This window comes from Heptranchias perlo, chromosome 32 (genome assembly GCF_035084215.1).
Source record: "Heptranchias perlo isolate sHepPer1 chromosome 32, sHepPer1.hap1, whole genome shotgun sequence".
Taxonomy (NCBI): Eukaryota; Metazoa; Chordata; class Chondrichthyes; order Hexanchiformes; family Hexanchidae; genus Heptranchias; species Heptranchias perlo.
In genome coordinates, this window is record NC_090356.1 from 10,742,144 (window position 1) to 10,759,825 (window position 17,682).

The window sequence follows — 17,682 nt, forward strand, 5'->3', positions numbered from 1 at the left end:
TTATGGGACCTCACCATGCACAAATTGGCTACCACATATGCCCATATAACAATGGTGACTACTTCAAAAGTACTTTGGGATGTCCTGGAGTTGTGAAAGACACTATATAAATGACATTTCTTGTTAAATTACTGAGTATTGTCATGAAGTGCAGTGGAGATTATAAATTGTCACTTCTAGTGAGAACTGGAATCTCAATGATTTGTTTTTGTCTTTTTTTAAGGTGCCTGGAGAATACTCAGCCCAGTGCAACAATGATCACCTCACAAGTTTTTTATGGGCTGCTTTTCTCTGGACTGCTGCAGATGTTTACTACAGAATCCAAGGCCCATGTTTCTGTTATCTTAGTGGGGGCCTCCGGAGACTTGGCTAAAAAGTATCTGTGGCAAGGTTTATTTCAGTCGTACATGGACCAGGTTGGTGGCGGGCACAGCTTCAGTTTTTATGGTGGCACTCGATTGCACTCCTCTGAAGGCTCACCAGCAATGTACGAGATACTTAAAGGTCTGTCGTGTTTACCGAATGTGCCTTCGGTCAAATGTGCATTGCTCAAGGAACAATTTTTAAAGTTGACCCAATACCATCAGTTAGACACAAAAGAAGACTACTCCATTCTTAACAAGAAGATTGAGGAATTGCTCGTGCAAGAGGGTCTTGAGGAGGAAGGGCGTCTTTTTTACCTTTGTGTTCCTGCCTTTGCATACGCTGATATAGCAACTAAAGTCAACGCCACCTGCCGTCCAAGGAAAGCTTCCTGGTTGCGTGTTGTGCTAGAAAAGCCCTTTGGACATGATCTTAATTCAGCTCAGAGGTTGGCTGAGGAGCTGCAAAAGGTTCTTCGAGAGGAGGAGATGTACAGGATTGACCATTATCTTGGCAAACAGGTGAGTCTGGCTCCCATTATCAAACAAGGGAGCTGCAAATCTTAAGTGACTGATTTTGGCTTATTATTGATTGCAACCCATGAGGGCTGAATTGATGATCCAGACCCTCTGCCTATTCTCTAAAAGGGGTACAGGAACAGAGATCTGGGGGTATGTGTGCACAAATCGTTAAAGGTGGCAGGGCAGGTTGAGAAAGTGGTTTAAAAAAAGCATACGGGATTCTGGGCTTTATTATTTGAGGCATAGAGTATAAAAGTATGGAAGTCATAATGAACCTTTATAAAACACTGGTTCGGCCACAACTGGAGTATTGTGTCCAGTTCTGGGCATCGCACTTCAGGAAATATATGAAGGCCTTAGAGAGGGCGCAGAAGAGATTTACCAGAATGATTCCAGGGATGAGGGACTTTAGTTATGTGGATAGACTGGAGAAGCTGGGGTTGTTCTCCTTGGAATAGAGACGGTTGCGAGGAGATTTGATAGAGATATTCAAAATCATGAAGGGTCTCGATAGAGAGATTGTTCCCATTGGCGGAAGGGTCAAGAACCAGAGGACATACGTTTAAGGTGATTGGCAAAAGGATCAAAGGTGACATGAGGAATAACTTTTTTACACAGCGAGTGGTTAGGATCTGGAATGTACTGCCCGAGGGGGTGGTGGAGGCAGATTCAATCATGGCCTTCAAAAGGGAACTGGATAAGTACTTGAAAGGAAAAAATTTGCAGGGCTATGGGGAAAGGGCAAGGGAGTGGGACTAGCTGGATTGGTCTTGAATAGAGCCGGCGTGGACTCAATGGGCCGAATGGCCTCCTGTGCTGTAACCTTTCTATGATTCTATTTTTCAACGTTGCATATTTAAAAAAAAATTAATCATTTGTTGGCCTGGGCCCCACTGCAGATATATGGAACATTTAGACAGATGACCTTCTGCAGCTGCTGATTATCTGGTGAAATTAAGCACTATCATTTTTTTTGTATTATTCATTCTCAGGACCTGGGCGTCGTGGGCAAGGCCGGCATTTATTGCCCATTCCCATTGGTTTGATGCAACTGTGTGGCTTTTTAGGCCACTTCAGATGGCAGTTAAGAGTCAACCACGTTGGTGTGGGACTGGAGTCACATATAGGCCAGACCGTGGGCGGACGGCAGGTTTCCTTCCCTGAAGGACGTTAATGAACCAGTTGGGTTTTTATGATAATCCAACAGTTTTACGGTCACTTTTACTGATACCAGCTTTTTAAACTGAATTCAAATTCTCAAACTGCCATGATGAGATTTGAACACGGTAAAGAAAGAGCAATGTCACTTACCCCCAGAAAGGTTCAGTGATAAAGATACTGTGTAATATGGCACTGAGCTATACACACCAGGAAGATCCCAGGTTTGATCCCTGCTCTTTGATGAGCAAGAGAATCGCAGCTAAGATGGTGATGGGAGTGCTAAAATTAACTTCTTTTTGAGTAAGGGAGAAGAAAATCAGCAGGGATCCTGCTCCCGATTATAGTTCAGTGAATCCTGCTGGAAGTGTGTGTTTATGAATATTGCGTGGTGACAGCACCAAGTTTATCAGGTTTGGCTATGATAATCCCCATGGTGAATAGTCTGTCTAGAACCACTTTTCTTGGCTTAACTGTGGGAGGTGAAGATAAAGAACTTGGGTGCTGGTAGCCCTGTAGTACCTTATCTATCAAATTGTACCCTAGCGTACAGTAGCGAGACTGAGAAAAGTGTGTTAAAATGTTAGTATAACGAGTGCTGTGACCAGCGGTGTATGGGCTGCCTTCAATTATTTTTATTCATAGTTTTCAAATAGCAACATGCAGATGTTGCCTTGGAGAAGCTGCTCATTCATTTGAACTGGACGATGCTAACACCAGCTCTAAAGGTGCTTTTTATATTGCAGTCATGTTGTCAGCCTCAGTGCACAGATCTCACATGGGGTTGACTGCATTCCCCAAAGCGCCCAACCCACTTTTTTTTTGTGCTGTTGGAACTACCTCTTCTGTGGATCTGATAAGCTTCCAGGAATCCAGCGATAGGTTTCCAATATGGAAATGGGAGTGCAATGCAGGCACATCTTTTTGCCATTGCTCCCCAGGGCCCAGACTGCACCGAGCTATAATGTACAAGTGCCTGAAATGCTCTATCGACTCAGACATGTGAGATGCATATGCCAACGTCAGGCTCTGATTCCTTCAAATTGTTCTGTCGTGTAAATGTATTAATTGAAATTAGGCACAATGGAGTACAGGAACAATTATATCAGTGGATAAACAGTCAACTACTGTCTACAATAGACAATATAAGATGCTATCAGGTATGGGGAAAACACAGCACACACACATGTAACATAAAGCAATAACACTTTTCTTCATTGAGTCCATGGGTTCAGTCCTGCTGCAGCCTAATGTTTCTAATGGATCAAATATTCAATAACTGAATGAGGTCCAGGCTGGTTCACATTGATTGGAGGGAGGCTGATATCGTATCAGTATTTAAAAACGGGGAAGAAATTGGATTCTGATAATTATAGGGCCATGAGTTTATCGAGTCAGGTATAGAGAAGCTGTTGGAAAGCATGACACAGGATGTGATTCATTCCTTGGAGAGTTTGTTGGTTATTAGGGACTCCCAGCATGGCTTCAGGAAACCTAGGTTCCACCTCGCTAAACTGATTGAGTTCTTTGAGGAAGTGAGCAAAATGATAGAAGATGGCAATCAATACTGCCCTGATTTCAGGCCGGGCAGTAATGGGGGTGAGTTAGTTTTTGGCAAGCGTTTCCTTTCTTGACTGTTATCCAGCAATTCCTATTAGAAAGCGTGTGTATGTGTGGTTTATGACCTGATCAGGCTTGCCTGATATCCCTTCTATGAAGTGGTGTGTACAGTTCTGGGCACCGCACCTTAGAAAAGATATATTGGCCTTGGAAGGAGTGCAGCGCAGATTCACCAGAATGTTACCTGGGCTCCAAGGGTTAGATTACGAGGAGCGATTACATAAACCAGGCTTGTATCCCTGGGATATAGAAGGTCAAGGGGTGATTTGAGTTGAGGGTTTTAGGATTTTGAAAAGAATTGATAGCGTAGATAGGGAGAAACTTTTTCCACTGGTGGGGGCGTCTAGGACAAGGGGACATAACCTTAAAGTCAGAGCCAGGCCATTCAGGAGAGAAGTTAGGAAACACTTCTTCACGCAAAGGGTGGTAGAAGTGTGGAGCGCTCTCCCACAAAAAGCGGTGGATGTTAGTGAATCAATAATTTTAAATGTGAGATCGATAGATTTTTTTTTTGCTAACCAAGGTTATTAAGGGATATGGAGCCAAGGTGGGTGGATGGAGTTAGGATACAGATCAGCCATGATCTCATCGAATGGTAGAAGAGGCTCAAGGGGCTGAATGGCCTATTCCTGTTCCTATGTTGATGATGTGTATATCTTGATTTCCAAAAATTGCTGGATAAGGAACTGCATAGATGCTATTGGAAAAATGAAATTATGTAATGGATTATAGGACAGTTATTATGTTGATGGGTAGTGGGTTGAAATCTCATAAGCAGGGCATTGTTATTAGTGAGTGGATCTGAATGGAGCGGATCATTCGTGGAGTTTCACTGGCCCCTGTATTGGAACCATTGCGGTTCATCATTTTCGTTAATAATTTAAATGGGGTATTAATGGAATCATTCTTAAATTTGCTGAATACAGAAAAATGTGCAAAGCAGTTAGTAATTCAAGCCAAATTAATGCGTTACTGGCTGATTTTAGACAAGTTAGAAGAAATGGGCCCTTGTGTGGCAGATGTCCTTTTTAATATGGACAAATGCAGTGTCATGTATTTGGGGTTGGGAAACTCCAGGCATATTTATACTGAGCAAAGATACCCATTAAAGGTAATGTATCAAGAAATATGCCTGGGGGTAATTATTGATGAATCATTAAAGGCACACAAGCAATGTGAGGTGTTTATAAGAGAAAGCAAATACAAGGTTTTAGGTGTCATTGGGAGGACCATTGAGTATACGATGAAGACTACTGTGCTTAGGCTGTAAGGCCTGGTACATCCACACATGGAGTATTGTATTCAGTTTTGGCCGTTGCACGTGGTGAGGGATATTGAGACTCCAGAGAGGGTATAGAAGATGGCAACCAGGATGACACCTACCCTTAGGGCTGTTATTTATGAGGATAAGATGCAAGAATTACTTACCATGAAGACGTGCAGACTTAGAGGGCATATGATTGCGGTTTTTAAAATGATGAAAGGAGGGGCTCAGTCTGGTTGGACTGGTTATTTGCGATGAGTAAGACCTGGAGACGGCAGGTCTGGAGGGCATAATTACACAATCTGAAGTGAGAATTGCGCGACACACCAGAAAGCATTTCTTTTCACAGAGAGCAATTGTCCTTGGGACCAGACTTCCTAAACATGTGGTTGGTAAGGAGCTGCTACCGTCCCTCAAAAAGGAGCTTGACGTGTTCCTGAAAGTTCATTTCCAGTTCGACAGGATCAGTTGCTAGTTACTGCAGTCTGCCAGAGCCTTGGTTGATTGCCTTAGGGTGTTGGAGAGGAATTTCCTGAATTGGAGACAGGCTTGCAGTGTATGAGGTTGCATCGTTGTCTGGATGGGGTGGGTTTGATTGGTCTGATGGTCTTTTCTTCTCCCTTTTGGAGTTCATATATTTCTACAGAACAGCTTAAGTATAATGCGGGGTGGAAACATAATCCAGGTGAAATCTACAGTCATCTTTTTGCATTTCCTTGTGTAGTGTGGCAATGAGAGCTCTGATTGATTGAAAAAACAATTGACTAATCTTTTCAGAGAATGGATGAAGAAATGCTGAAGGTGTATCATGCAAATGAACTGCTGGGAATCAAATGTAAAACTGCAGACTTCAAAGTTTAACATACACACAGTTTCCCAATGGCTTAGCAGCACAGTGAGCCATTGGGAAACAGCCTTACATAACGGCGATCCTTAAAGATCAGGAAGGTTCAGCCATTGTGAGTTACCTGATTTCAGGCAGAGCAGTAATGGAGTTGTTAGTTTTTTGGCCAGGGTTTCCCCTTCTTTATTGTTATCCAGTGATTCCTATTAGTGCGCATGTGGTTTATGACCAGATCAGGCTTGCCTGTGATACCTCTTGTGGTCAAATAGCCAGGTGGCACTCACTGTGCAGCATCGGATCAAGAAAGCACCAGCATAAATTGTCGCTCTCTGGAACGATGGGGAGAAAAATTATGCAAGTTCCTCTTCAGTATTTTATCAGGCCAGGCACAACAAGAACAACAAAAACTTGCATTTATATAGTGCCTTTAACTCAGTAAAACGTCCCAAGGCACCTCTAACGATATGAGGGAAAACTGGCAAACATGGCTCGCAATCACATTCACCCGTTGCTAATAAGTAGAAATTGTGGTGTGAGCCATTCTTGATTGGGAGGAACGTAATCACAGCAAGTGATTTGTTATCACTGTGAAACTGGCATTTTCAAAATGCAAAATTGCAGTACTTGCAAAATTGCAGGGCCTATACTTTCTGGAGTTTAGAAGAATGAGAGGTGATCTCATTGAAACATAAGATTCTGAGGGGGCTTGACAGGGTAGATGCTGAGAGGTTGTTTCCCCTGGCTGGAGAGTCCAGAACGAGGGGACATAGTCTCAGGATAAGGCGTCTGCCATTCAAGACTGAGATGAGGAGGAATTTCTTCACTTAGAGGGTTGTGAATCTTCAGAATTCTCTACCCCAGAGGGCGGTGGATGCTGAGTCGTTGAATATGTTCAAGGCTGAGGTAGATAGATTTTTGGACTCTAGGGGAATCAAGGGATACGGGGATGCGGGAAAGTGGAGTTGAGGTCGAAGATCAGCCATGAACTTATTGAATGGCGGGGCAGGCTCAAGGGGCCAAATGGCCGACTCGTGTTCCTATTTCTTGTGTTCTTATGTACTTGGAAATCAAGACATGTTACATATGGTGAGTTTGCAAGATGTGTCCTGGAAAGTTGAAATACGTCATTTGGTCAAGACATAATTCAACTAATATATATATAATGGAAATTGGTTAAAACACTTTTTTACAGGGAGCAGGGGTGGGGGAGGGGGGAGGGAGTGCACACCAATGAATCTTACCTCATGGTCTACTCTTATAGCCAATGAAGAGGTATTGAGTTTTCATGTGCTGTTTCAACCTGCTATTCAGTTTGGATTTCTGATGTGTTTAGTTACATAAATTGTAGAAAATATTGCATCACAGTACAGTACTATTTCCTGTTGGTTATTGGTACTATTAAAAACCCTTACAGATTTGTAGTCCAATGTAATGATTTCACAGAACCAGCTTTAACTGTGCAATTTTGACTATCTGCTCAACAACAGCTGTTGGAAAACCAACTTGACCAGGTAATATGAAGGGTTGGTGATGATAGGAGGCACTTGTTTGTGAGATCAGGCAGAAAAAGACAGGTTGCTATCCCAGTGGTGTAGCTTTCTTTGCACCAGTGAATCTGTATCACGAAGCAATGTTGTGGATTCACAACCGCCTATCACTGCATGATAAGTTACCAATTGCGGTCAGTCCATCAGGTTGGGGGAATTAACGGGGTATCGAGTTGAAGGAGCGAAATCACGCAGTGCATTGGGTTGGGCTGCTCTCGCATAACCCCTGTTGTCTGTTTATAGGATTGATTGAGAGCCAGGAGCAGGTCCCCGTCCACCAAGTCAAGCAGGGTATAGTGCTTGGAGTGTGGGTGTCAAAACTATAAGATACCTGAGGTGAAAAAAAATAAATCAGACAGTGCATTAAGGTCGAAGTATTTTCATTCATTACCTTTTTTTTTCTAACCGTGGTTTCAGGCGATTGCCCATATCTTGCCATTCCGGCATGATAATCATCATTCCTTAGATCCCATCTGGAACCAACATCACATTGAAAGAGTGGAAATAGTCATGAAAGAGACTGTGGATTCTAAAGGTAGGGATGACATAGATTGTGTATGTGCAAGAAATTATGTTGCTGCTGAGTCAGCAAATGGACATCACGCGAAGTCAAGTGGAACTCTCAATGTCACCTCAAGCTCTTTTGGGAAGTTTTGAAAAATTAAACTTACAAAAAAAATGTATTTGCTGGAGCAGAGAAGGTGAAGGGAGGCAATCAATAGAAGTGTTTGAAATTTGGAAAGTAGTTTGAGAGGGTAAATAGTGTAAGATTATTTTCAGTGAATAGGTGAAAAAGAGGCATAAATTTGGGGTTAGTATAAGAAGCAAGTAAGGGGAGGCCAGAAGAAATGTTTTCACAGATAGGGTTATTAGAACATGTGTATTGAAGCCAAGTCGATCAGAATATTTAAGACAAAATTAGAGAAATGTTTGAAGACAAATATTAAAAGGTCTAGGGAAAGGACACGAAAATGGTCTTTGAGTAGGTAGCTCTGATGTGGAGCGAGTACGGGTACAATGGGCTCCTTCTGTGCTGAAATTTCTATGAAAATTTATAGGACAATCTAACTCCATAGCTCGAGGCAGAATCATCTGGCAGATGGGCTTTTTAAAATTTTAATTCAATGAAAGAACAAACCTCAAACCATTGCAGAAATCCTGCCGAGAGGATGATTGGAAAATGTTTGTCAAGTAGCTGCTTCCACTGAGTCGTGACTTCCTGTCCATTCTCAAAAAAAAAGTCAGAGGACTTTCTGTTTTAATATTTAATCTTTACCAGTGTGCTTCAAGCAGTCAGTCAGTCCCTTCAACGGTATTAGTTTTGATGCCCTATAATTCTTTCAGCTTGTCCTTCAAAAAAGCATACAGCTTAACTTCAAGTCATGTATCCTTTGCATTGCTAAAGATAATTACATAGAATTACCCAGAATTTACAGGATGGAAACAGGCAATTCAGCCCAACTGATCTATGCCAATGTTTCTGCTCCACATGAGCCTCCTCCCACCCCAGTTCATCTCAACCTCTCCGCATAATAGGAGCGCTCTCTGGATCTGCACCACCCTCTGTTGTAACTCACTACATCTCTGAGATAGTTGGACTGAATGGCTCCCTCATCTGTACTTCTCTTTTGTGGTCCCATTTGTGACAGAGCCACTTGGTTACAATTCCACAAACAGGAACTGGAGTGGCCTCCAATGCATAGAATAGTTTTAATTATTTGCTTTATATATGATCTCTTTCTCTTTTCTCTCTCTCCACCTCTCCCTCTCTCTCTGATAGACACAGTCCAGTTTCTACGCCCCACTTTAACTTCGGTGGGGACGGAAACTGGCGTTATCAGATTGGCTGCCAGTTATATGCCCTACCTGATTGTTCTTTTTGTTTACCTCTTCGATAAACGTTTGCAACATTGGAGTATCATGTCAGTCATGCTTAATTGCTTTGTTGCTCGTATAATCTACACAAAGATGTATATCGACTAAAAGTTGGATATTGTTAGGGTTCTTAAGGTTGGGGATGATTTAAAAGAGGTGTTACTCAAGGTGTAGGACCATCTGTGTCTTCAGTTAGACCATTATCCTTCAACTCTTTTGGCCTTGCCTCAACCTTCTTCCAAAGAGGAAATGATATCTTGCAATGATGCTGAGTAATTGGAATGATGGACTTGACAATATACTCTTTGAACTGCTTGCAGTTTGACTTGCCTATAACTGGGATACCTAAGAGAATTCACAGAAAATAGCATCCTCCATTATTGGTATATTGCTGCTGAACGTAGACTAATGAGCTGTACTGCCTGAGCTGTGCGTCGACAAAGTAAACCACCAGGCTTTCTTTTCATGGTGAACACATTAGCTGCGACATCGGAACAGGAGTAGGCCATTCAGCCCCTCGAGCCTGTTCAGCCATTCAATTAGATCATGGCTGATCTGTATCTGCCTTGGTTCCATAACCCTCAATACCCGTGCCGAACAAAAATCTATCAATCTCAATTTTGAAATTTTCAATTGACCTCAACAACTTTTTGGGGGAGAGTTTTCCAGATTTCCACTACCCTTTATGTGAAGAAGTGCTTTCCGACATCATCCCTGATCATCCTAGTGCTAATTTTAAGGTTGTGCCCCCTTGTTCTGGACTCCTTGCCAAACTCCATGTCAGCAAAAATTTACCAAGCACTGGAAGGGGTGTTTTTATATCAAATAGAAATAACTGGATCTGCATGTGGTACAAGGTTCAGAACCAGGAACAATAGATTGGAAACTGGGTCTGTTGATACTATCCGTGGACATGAGTTGAATTGATACATCTTAATATGCGGTTGTCATGGGCTCTTTGCTGAACCATGAATTGATGCTGTGCTGCTCTGATCTGGTGAATAAATATTGTCATTATCACCGGAGCTGCATATAATGGGTTCAGTTTCAGTAACTTGCTGCACATTGTGCTATTTTGACTGGTTGTATATATACCTGGGACAACATGCTTTACCTGATGTTTTTTTTTTGGAGGTCCATGTTTGGATGACTGACAGCACCATTAGAAGTGATTTTGTTTCCCTTGCTGTTGGACAATCACCAATTTGGGGTTACTTTCCATCATAGTAACAACACTTACAGTTGGAATTGGCCAGGATTGAATGTAGTTTTGCCTTGGCGTGATTCGGTGCGCACTTTAGGTTGAGACCGGTTTGTTGCTTAGTTTTCAAATCTGCCAAATAACATTCAACTAGATGAAGTGCTCTAGTCAGTTCTAAAAGTTTATCTGAGGTGTGCTTTATCTCCAGGGCTTGGAGGCACAAAGGTTTAGCTGAATGTCCTTCCATTTGATTTCACAACCTGACTCAGTAAAACCACATTTTGCCCTGTGTCCATCTACAGATTCATTCTTGTATTTTCAGCCCGTCAAAACACGATTGATTGATTCATATGTCCTATTTTTGGGAGGAGTGAAATGGTCAGTAATTGCTTTCTTTGCCTTATCATAGTCTGTGCCATTTCCAGTATCAGTGTGTCAAATGAATCATGCAATTGTTCTCCTCCGTAATGCAAAAGCAAAGTTGTCTTTCATGTAGTGTTGGTGATATCAAAACCCATCAATGCGCACTGGAGTCATTTCTTCTACCTTGAAGGAATTGAAGTAGAGTTATAACACAGATGAAGTACGGAAATGAGTCAATCCCAAGGCCATACTACCAGTGGAATTGGTTTAATACTCAGACAAATATATAGGAAATGCTAGATCTATGTTATGGGTTCATTCCAGACATACATGGGCCTATACCTAAGTGACGCCTGCATAACCTATAGGAGTTAATTAATGATATTTGTACCTCTTTAATTCCTCCTCGATTATCCATGAACCTTCATTAATATTCTTGAACCATCTTCATCACCAAAATGTTGTTTGTCTTTATGAACACTGATTATTTGCAGGAAAAGTCCTTTGTTGTTAGTGATACAATCACTATAGTAGTAATTCCAACAGAAGTCTCAGGTCCCCTAAAAGTTTCTGGATGAATACACTATCAAAGGACTGTACAACTAAGTGCTTCTGGGGTTAAGATATCCATATTGGTCAAATACAGGAAGTTCCCCGATTCTTCCCTTTGACCCGGAAGTGTTTTTGTATGATTGACAGAGGCTTGCAATTAGCTAAAATGGATGATCGGTAAAGAAATTATTCTTTAAGCTCTTTTTTAGTTTGTTACCAGTTGAAGTTAATAGTAAATATTACAGTGAATTGTTTCCCTTTGTGAGATACACTGTAATGATTACTTTTTAATATCATTTGAATTCTAATTTTAAAAGTGTATTTTAAAACTTCAATTCACATCGACATCGATGCAGCTGTATGGTCTACAATAAACATTTTGTACATCGTTTTGGATCAAAATAAAGAAGTTTTTTTTTATTCGTTCATGGGATGTGGACGTCGCTGGCAAGGCCAGCATTTATTGCCCATCCCTAATTGCCCTTGAGAAGGTGGTGGTGAGCCGCCTTCTTGAACCGTTGCAGTCCGTGTGGTGAAGGTTCTTCCACAGTGCTGTTAGGTAGGGAGTTCCAGGATTTTGACCCAGCGACGACGAAGGAACGGCGATATATTTCCAAGTCGGGATGGTGTGTGCCTTGGAGGGGAACGTGCAGGTGGTGTTGTTCCCATGTACCTGCTGCTCTTGTCCTTCTAGGTGGTAGAGGTCGTGGGTTTGGGGGGTGCTGTTGAAGAAGCCTTGGTGTGTTGCTGCAGTGCATCCTGTGGATGGTACTGCAGCCATTGTGTGCCAGTGGTGAAGGGAGTGAATGTTTAGGGTGGTGGATGGGGTGCCAATCAAGCAGGCTGCTTTGTCCTGGATGGTGTCGAGCTTCTTGAGTGTTGTTGGAGCTACACTGATCCAGGCAAGCGGAGAGTATTCCATCACACTCCTGACTTGTGCCTTGGAGATGGTGGAAAGGCTTTGGGGAGTCGGGAGGTGAGTCACTCGCCGCAGAATATCCAGCCTTTGACCAGCTCTTGTAGCCACAGTATTTATGTGGCTGGTCCAGTTAAGTTTCTGGTCAATGGTGAACCCCAAGATGTTGATGGGGGATTCGGCGATGGTAATGCCGTTGAATGTCAAGGGTAGGTGGTTAGACCTTCTCTTGTTGGAGATGGTCATTGCCTGGCACTTGTCTGGCGCGAATGTTACTTGCCACTTATCAGCCCAAGCCTGAATGTTGTCCAGGTCTTGCTGCATGCGGGCTCGGACTGCTTCATTAACTGAGGGGTTGTGAATGGAACTGAACACTGTGCAATCATCAGCGAACATCCCCATTTCTGACCTTATGATGGAGGGAAGGTCATTGATGAAGCAGCTGAAGATGGTTGCGCCTAGGACACGGCCCTGAGGAACTCCTACAGCAATGTCCTGGGGCTGGCACGATTGGCCTTCAACAACCACTACCTTTGTGCTAAGTATGACTCCAGCCACTGGAGAGTTTTCCCCTGATTCCCATTGACTTCAATTTTACTAGGGCTCCTTGGTGCCTTGGTTAATGCAATTGTTGACATCTGTATACTGAGGCACAGTGATAGGGCAGCCAAGGTGTCTAAATTTATTTGCCTGTTATTTTGTTCACACTGGATCAGAGTTTGGAAAGCAAGAGCAATGGGCAATACACCACACAATGGACCAAAGTAAATTACGTGAACCTAGAAAATACATACTTAGCAGGACAAGTTAAACACAGGTATATAATCAGCTGTTTGTCTGAGGGGTGTTGCACTATTTGGTAATATACCAACTTAGCAGGATAAAATAATATTTAAAAAGCAAAGTACTTGTCCTGAAGGATTGCCCTGTTGTGATATTCAGTTTCATGTTTTCTTCCTTAACTTTCTGGGCTTATACAGGGGTTGTACAAGCAAATATTTGTATTTCCTCAGCAGACATGCTGCTGTATTTTCAGTGATGCAGCTACCACAATATGTTAAAACAGTCGTGAGACACATTAAAGTTTTATCATAGATCAGACATGAGTACAAACTCCAGAATGTTTCTGTGAACTGATTTTATTTCAAAGTAAATTCTGTCTTTTAGATGTGAATTGAAGTAACTCAGTAACACAAAGCATTTGTTACAGCACCCTCAACTTTGGAGGAGCAAAGGTCCCAGACTGCAGCCTGATGTGATAAAATAACCTTTTCCACCCTGGGAAGCAGTTTCTTTTCTCTTTCCTGGTCAGTCTTTACTGTGGTGAGATACATCTGATGCGAATTAGAGCTAACTAACTGGGAGGTTTTTGTATCAAAACTCAAAGGGAATTTGAAGGGAGTCATGTGATAAACTTGTACTGAAGCTTTGGTTAGACCACACTTGGAATACTGTGCACAGTTCTGGTCTCCATATTACAAAATGGATATGAAGGCACTGGAGAGAGTGCAAAAAAGATTTAGAAGGATGATACCAGAACTGAGACGTTACAACTATCAGGAAAGGTTGAACAGGCTGGGACTCTTTTCTCCAGAAAAGGGAAGGCTGAGGGGTGACCTAATAGAGGTCTTTAAAATTATGATAGGGTTTGATAGGGTAGAAGTAGAGCAAATGTTTCTGCTTGTGGGGGAGATCAAAACTAGGGGTCATAAATATAAGATGATTATTAATAGATCCAATAAGGAATTGAGGAGAAACTTCTTTATCCAGAGAGTGGTTGGAATGTGGAACTCACTGCCACAAGGAGTAGTTGAGGCGAATAGCATGGATGCATTTAAGGAGCAGCTGGACAAGTACGTGAGTGAGAAAGGAATAGAAGGATATGCTGATAGGGTGGGAGGAGGCTCGCATGGAGCATGAATACCAGCATAGACCAGTTGGGCTGAATGGCCTGTTTCTGTACTGTTAATTCTATCTAATAAGCCATCTTGAGTTCCATGTCAGTAGTTTCTAACTGGCAGGCAACAGATTTACGATACTGAAGGCCATGGACATTTCCCCAGGCATGAAGAAACCTGTGTGACGTCCAAAATGTTAAGCTAGAAATTGGTTTTCAAAAGCTAAGTGGGGATGTGAGAGTGAAGTTACTTTCACGCTGAATAATAAAGTGGTTTGTGCTTAAAGGAACTCCTTTAGTTGTGACTTAAGGCAAGGCTAATAGTCAAGACCTGACCTTAAAATTAACAGTTTAACGTACAAACTCTTTATAAATCAACCAATTCGTCTACTTCAGTATGGATAAGGAAATCTAAACATCAATGGACAAAAAGCAAAATACTACAGATGCTAGAAATCAGAAAACGAGAGCATCGGCAGAGAAAACAGAGAAGTTAACTTTTTGGGTATCCAGAACTGAAAGATATTACCAATGAACAGCATTTAAAAAGGAACAGGGAAGGGGGAGGAAAAAATATACACACTGAAGAAAAGAAATAGAATTACCTGTGAAGTGCTTAAGTGGTAGATAGGAGATAGTTAAATGGTAGACGTGATCAACATGAGCGTAATGAGAGAAATTGAAGAAATATATGAGAGACACAGGAGTTTGTGAACAGCTAAAGGGGTGGGGGATGGGCAGATGGACGCATAAATAACTGGCAAAAGCTGCAGTGGCCTAGGAGCCTGGTAGAAGAGAAAAGTAGGTTGACACAGATAGTCCAGGTCACCCCCCCCATCACAGTGTTCTTATGTCGGGCAGCACCACGAGTAGCAACCTGCTCCATTTCCCCCCCCCCACCCCCCCCCCCCCCATCCCTGGAAACGCCAGCATACCTGTCCCACATGGCAGCACTTTCTGCCAGAGAGAAGACGGGAGCTAAAATTCAGGCCTGAAGTTGTTAGTCAATATTAAGGCCAGAGGGCTGCAAAGTGCCTAATAGAAAGGTGATGTGCTGTTCCTTCAGCTTTCATTGAGCTTCATTGAGATAGAAATTAGAGCTTGTTGCACCTGTTTTAAGGGCATAAAATGAGTACAATGAGGCCCAATTTCGTGGATCAACGTCCTGAGCCCCAATGGACACCTGGAAAACGACCGACCCGAAATTGGGTCGGGCCATTTTTCATGTGTCCCTGTCGGCCACCTAAAATGGGCGTTCAGTCCCTTTACATATTTAATGATACAAAAATTGGCCGTGTGGTTGATAGTGAGGAGGAAAACTGTAGACTGTAGGAAGATATCAATGGACTAGTCAGGTGGGCAGAAAACTGGCAAATGGAATTCAATCCAGAGAAGTGTGAGGTAATACATTTAGGAAGGGTGAACAAGGCAAGAGAGTACACAGTAAATGGGAGGATACTGAGAGGTGTGGAGGAACAAAGGGACCTTGGAGTGCATGTCCACAGATCCCTGAAGGTAGCAGGACAGGTAGATAAGGTGGTTAAAAAGGCATACGGGATACTTTCCTTTATTAGCCGAGGCATAGAATATAAGAGCAGGGAGATTATGCTAGAACTGTATAAAACATTGGTTAGAACACAGCTTGAGTACTGTGTACAGTTCTGGTCACATTACAGGAAAGATGTGATTGCACTCGAGATGGTACAGAAGAGATTTACGAAGATGTTGCCAGGGCTGGAGAATTTTAGCTATGAGAAATGATTGGATAGGCTGGGGATGTTTTCTTTGGAACAAAGGAAGCTGAGGGGAGATTTAATTGAGGTGTATAAAATTATGACGAGACTAGACAGAGTGGATGGGGAGTACCTAGTTCCCTTAGCAGAGGGGTCAGTCACCAGGAGGTGTAGATTTCAAGTAATTGGTAAAAGGATTAGAGGGGAGCTGAGAAGAAATTTTTTTCACCCAGAGGATGGTGGGGGTCTGGAAGTCACTGCCTGAAAGGGTGGTAGGAGCAGAAACCCTTAACTCATTTAAAAAGTACTTGGATGTGCACTTGAAGTGCCGTAATCTATAGGGCTACGGACCAAGTGCGAGAAAGTGGGATTAAGCTGGATAGCTCTTTTTCAGCCGGCAGGGACATGATGGGCTGAATGACCTCCTTCTGTGCTGTAACTTTCTATGATTCTATGATTAAGTTACCTAAAGCCTGTTTTGGGAAACTCTCTCGATCTGGGCGAGAGCAGGAAGCAGCACTGACACAGTCATCAATGTAACGGGAAAGAAAGGTCAGTGAGGGGGGACCGAGTAGTTACTGGAGCAAAGAGTGTTCAACATATCCTACAAATAGACAGGCGTAGCTCGGACCCATGCAGATTCCAATAGCAACACCTTTTTCCTGGAGGAAGTGAGAGGAGTTAAAGGAAAAGCTGTTCAGTGTGAGAACAAGTTCAGCCAGGTGGAGGAGGGTGGTGGCGGATGGGCACTGATTGGGCCGCTGGAGGGCGTGCAGTTTGTCCCGGTGAAGGATGGCCGTGTAAAGAGACTGTACATCCACAGTGAAAAGGAGACAGTTAGGGCCGGTTAAGTGTATTTTGTTAAAGTTGCAGAGGGCGTCAGTAGATTCACGGATGTAGGTGGGTTGGGACTGGGCAGGATAGCAGGACCTTGATGGAGGAAATGCCTTCAAAAGGCGGATGAGACCAACCGTGATGAACTGCAGTGACCCCCTTCCAATCCGTTATGTTCCTGCGTTATCGTCTGTGTTGCTCTGATGACTGTAGGTCACTGAACTACAAAGCTTGCGGCCGCAGGAGCCAGCGGAGACCACAGCTACCCAGCGTGCGACTCTGCATTCCACCACCTATCCAAATCCGGACAACCAAGCTCATGGGGTCTCGAAACCTCTCGACTTAGCAGTTATCTGACATTTTATCTGCGAACGGTCCAATGCTGGTATCTTTTTAATATGGAAATAAAATACAGCAGTTTTTGTTTAACACTGTGTAGTATTCGTGACTTTCAATGAGTCAGGATATCATTGAGAAACCTTCTGGGTCCCCAGAGTTTCAGGTTTTCAGAATGTACTAAAAAAAAATTACAGGATGTGCCCTTGAAATCTAATGCAAGATAATCGTGCTTCCCATTAAAACAGCTATTCAGATTTCACATTGTGTCCTGCCTTTCATTTTTAGGGGACACATTGTAATGTTCATAGTTCAGCCTGGCTGGCTCTTTTAGTGCTGAGTCAGGCTTTTTGCGTTTAATCACCAGGCAGTGGTGGATCCGCAGTATTGATCAATTTAATTAATCTTCCACGCATTGACCGTGGCACATGGAAGGAGCACAGACTGCTGAGTTGAATTGGCAAAACACAAATGCAGGAGGCACAGCATCAGCAGTCAACTTGCAGAGCTCATGCTATTTCATTCACGCGTGATATTTTCTGTCACTGAGTGCAATGTATGAATGCCTCTGTTAACGCACCTTTCCCAGAATGCCATTTGAATCCCGTCCTTGACCTGAGCAAACCAGTCTTGATAGTTTTTTTTAAAAAAAGATTTT

The 17,682-nt window shown here is 42.8% G+C and overlaps 1 protein-coding gene across 1 annotated transcript in view; it reads left to right on the forward strand.

The window, feature by feature from the left end:
• The window catches only part of h6pd (hexose-6-phosphate dehydrogenase (glucose 1-dehydrogenase)), a 44,357-nt gene that overhangs the window by 5,239 nt on the left and 21,436 nt on the right, over nucleotides 1–17,682 (forward strand). Inside the window, exons 2-3 of the mRNA XM_067970334.1 lie at nucleotides 224–884; nucleotides 7,735–7,852. Of these exons, the coding sequence (XP_067826435.1) occupies nucleotides 255–884; nucleotides 7,735–7,852 (748 nt within the window). The 5' untranslated portion in view covers nucleotides 224–254. The remainder of the gene's footprint in view (nucleotides 1–223; nucleotides 885–7,734; nucleotides 7,853–17,682) is intronic.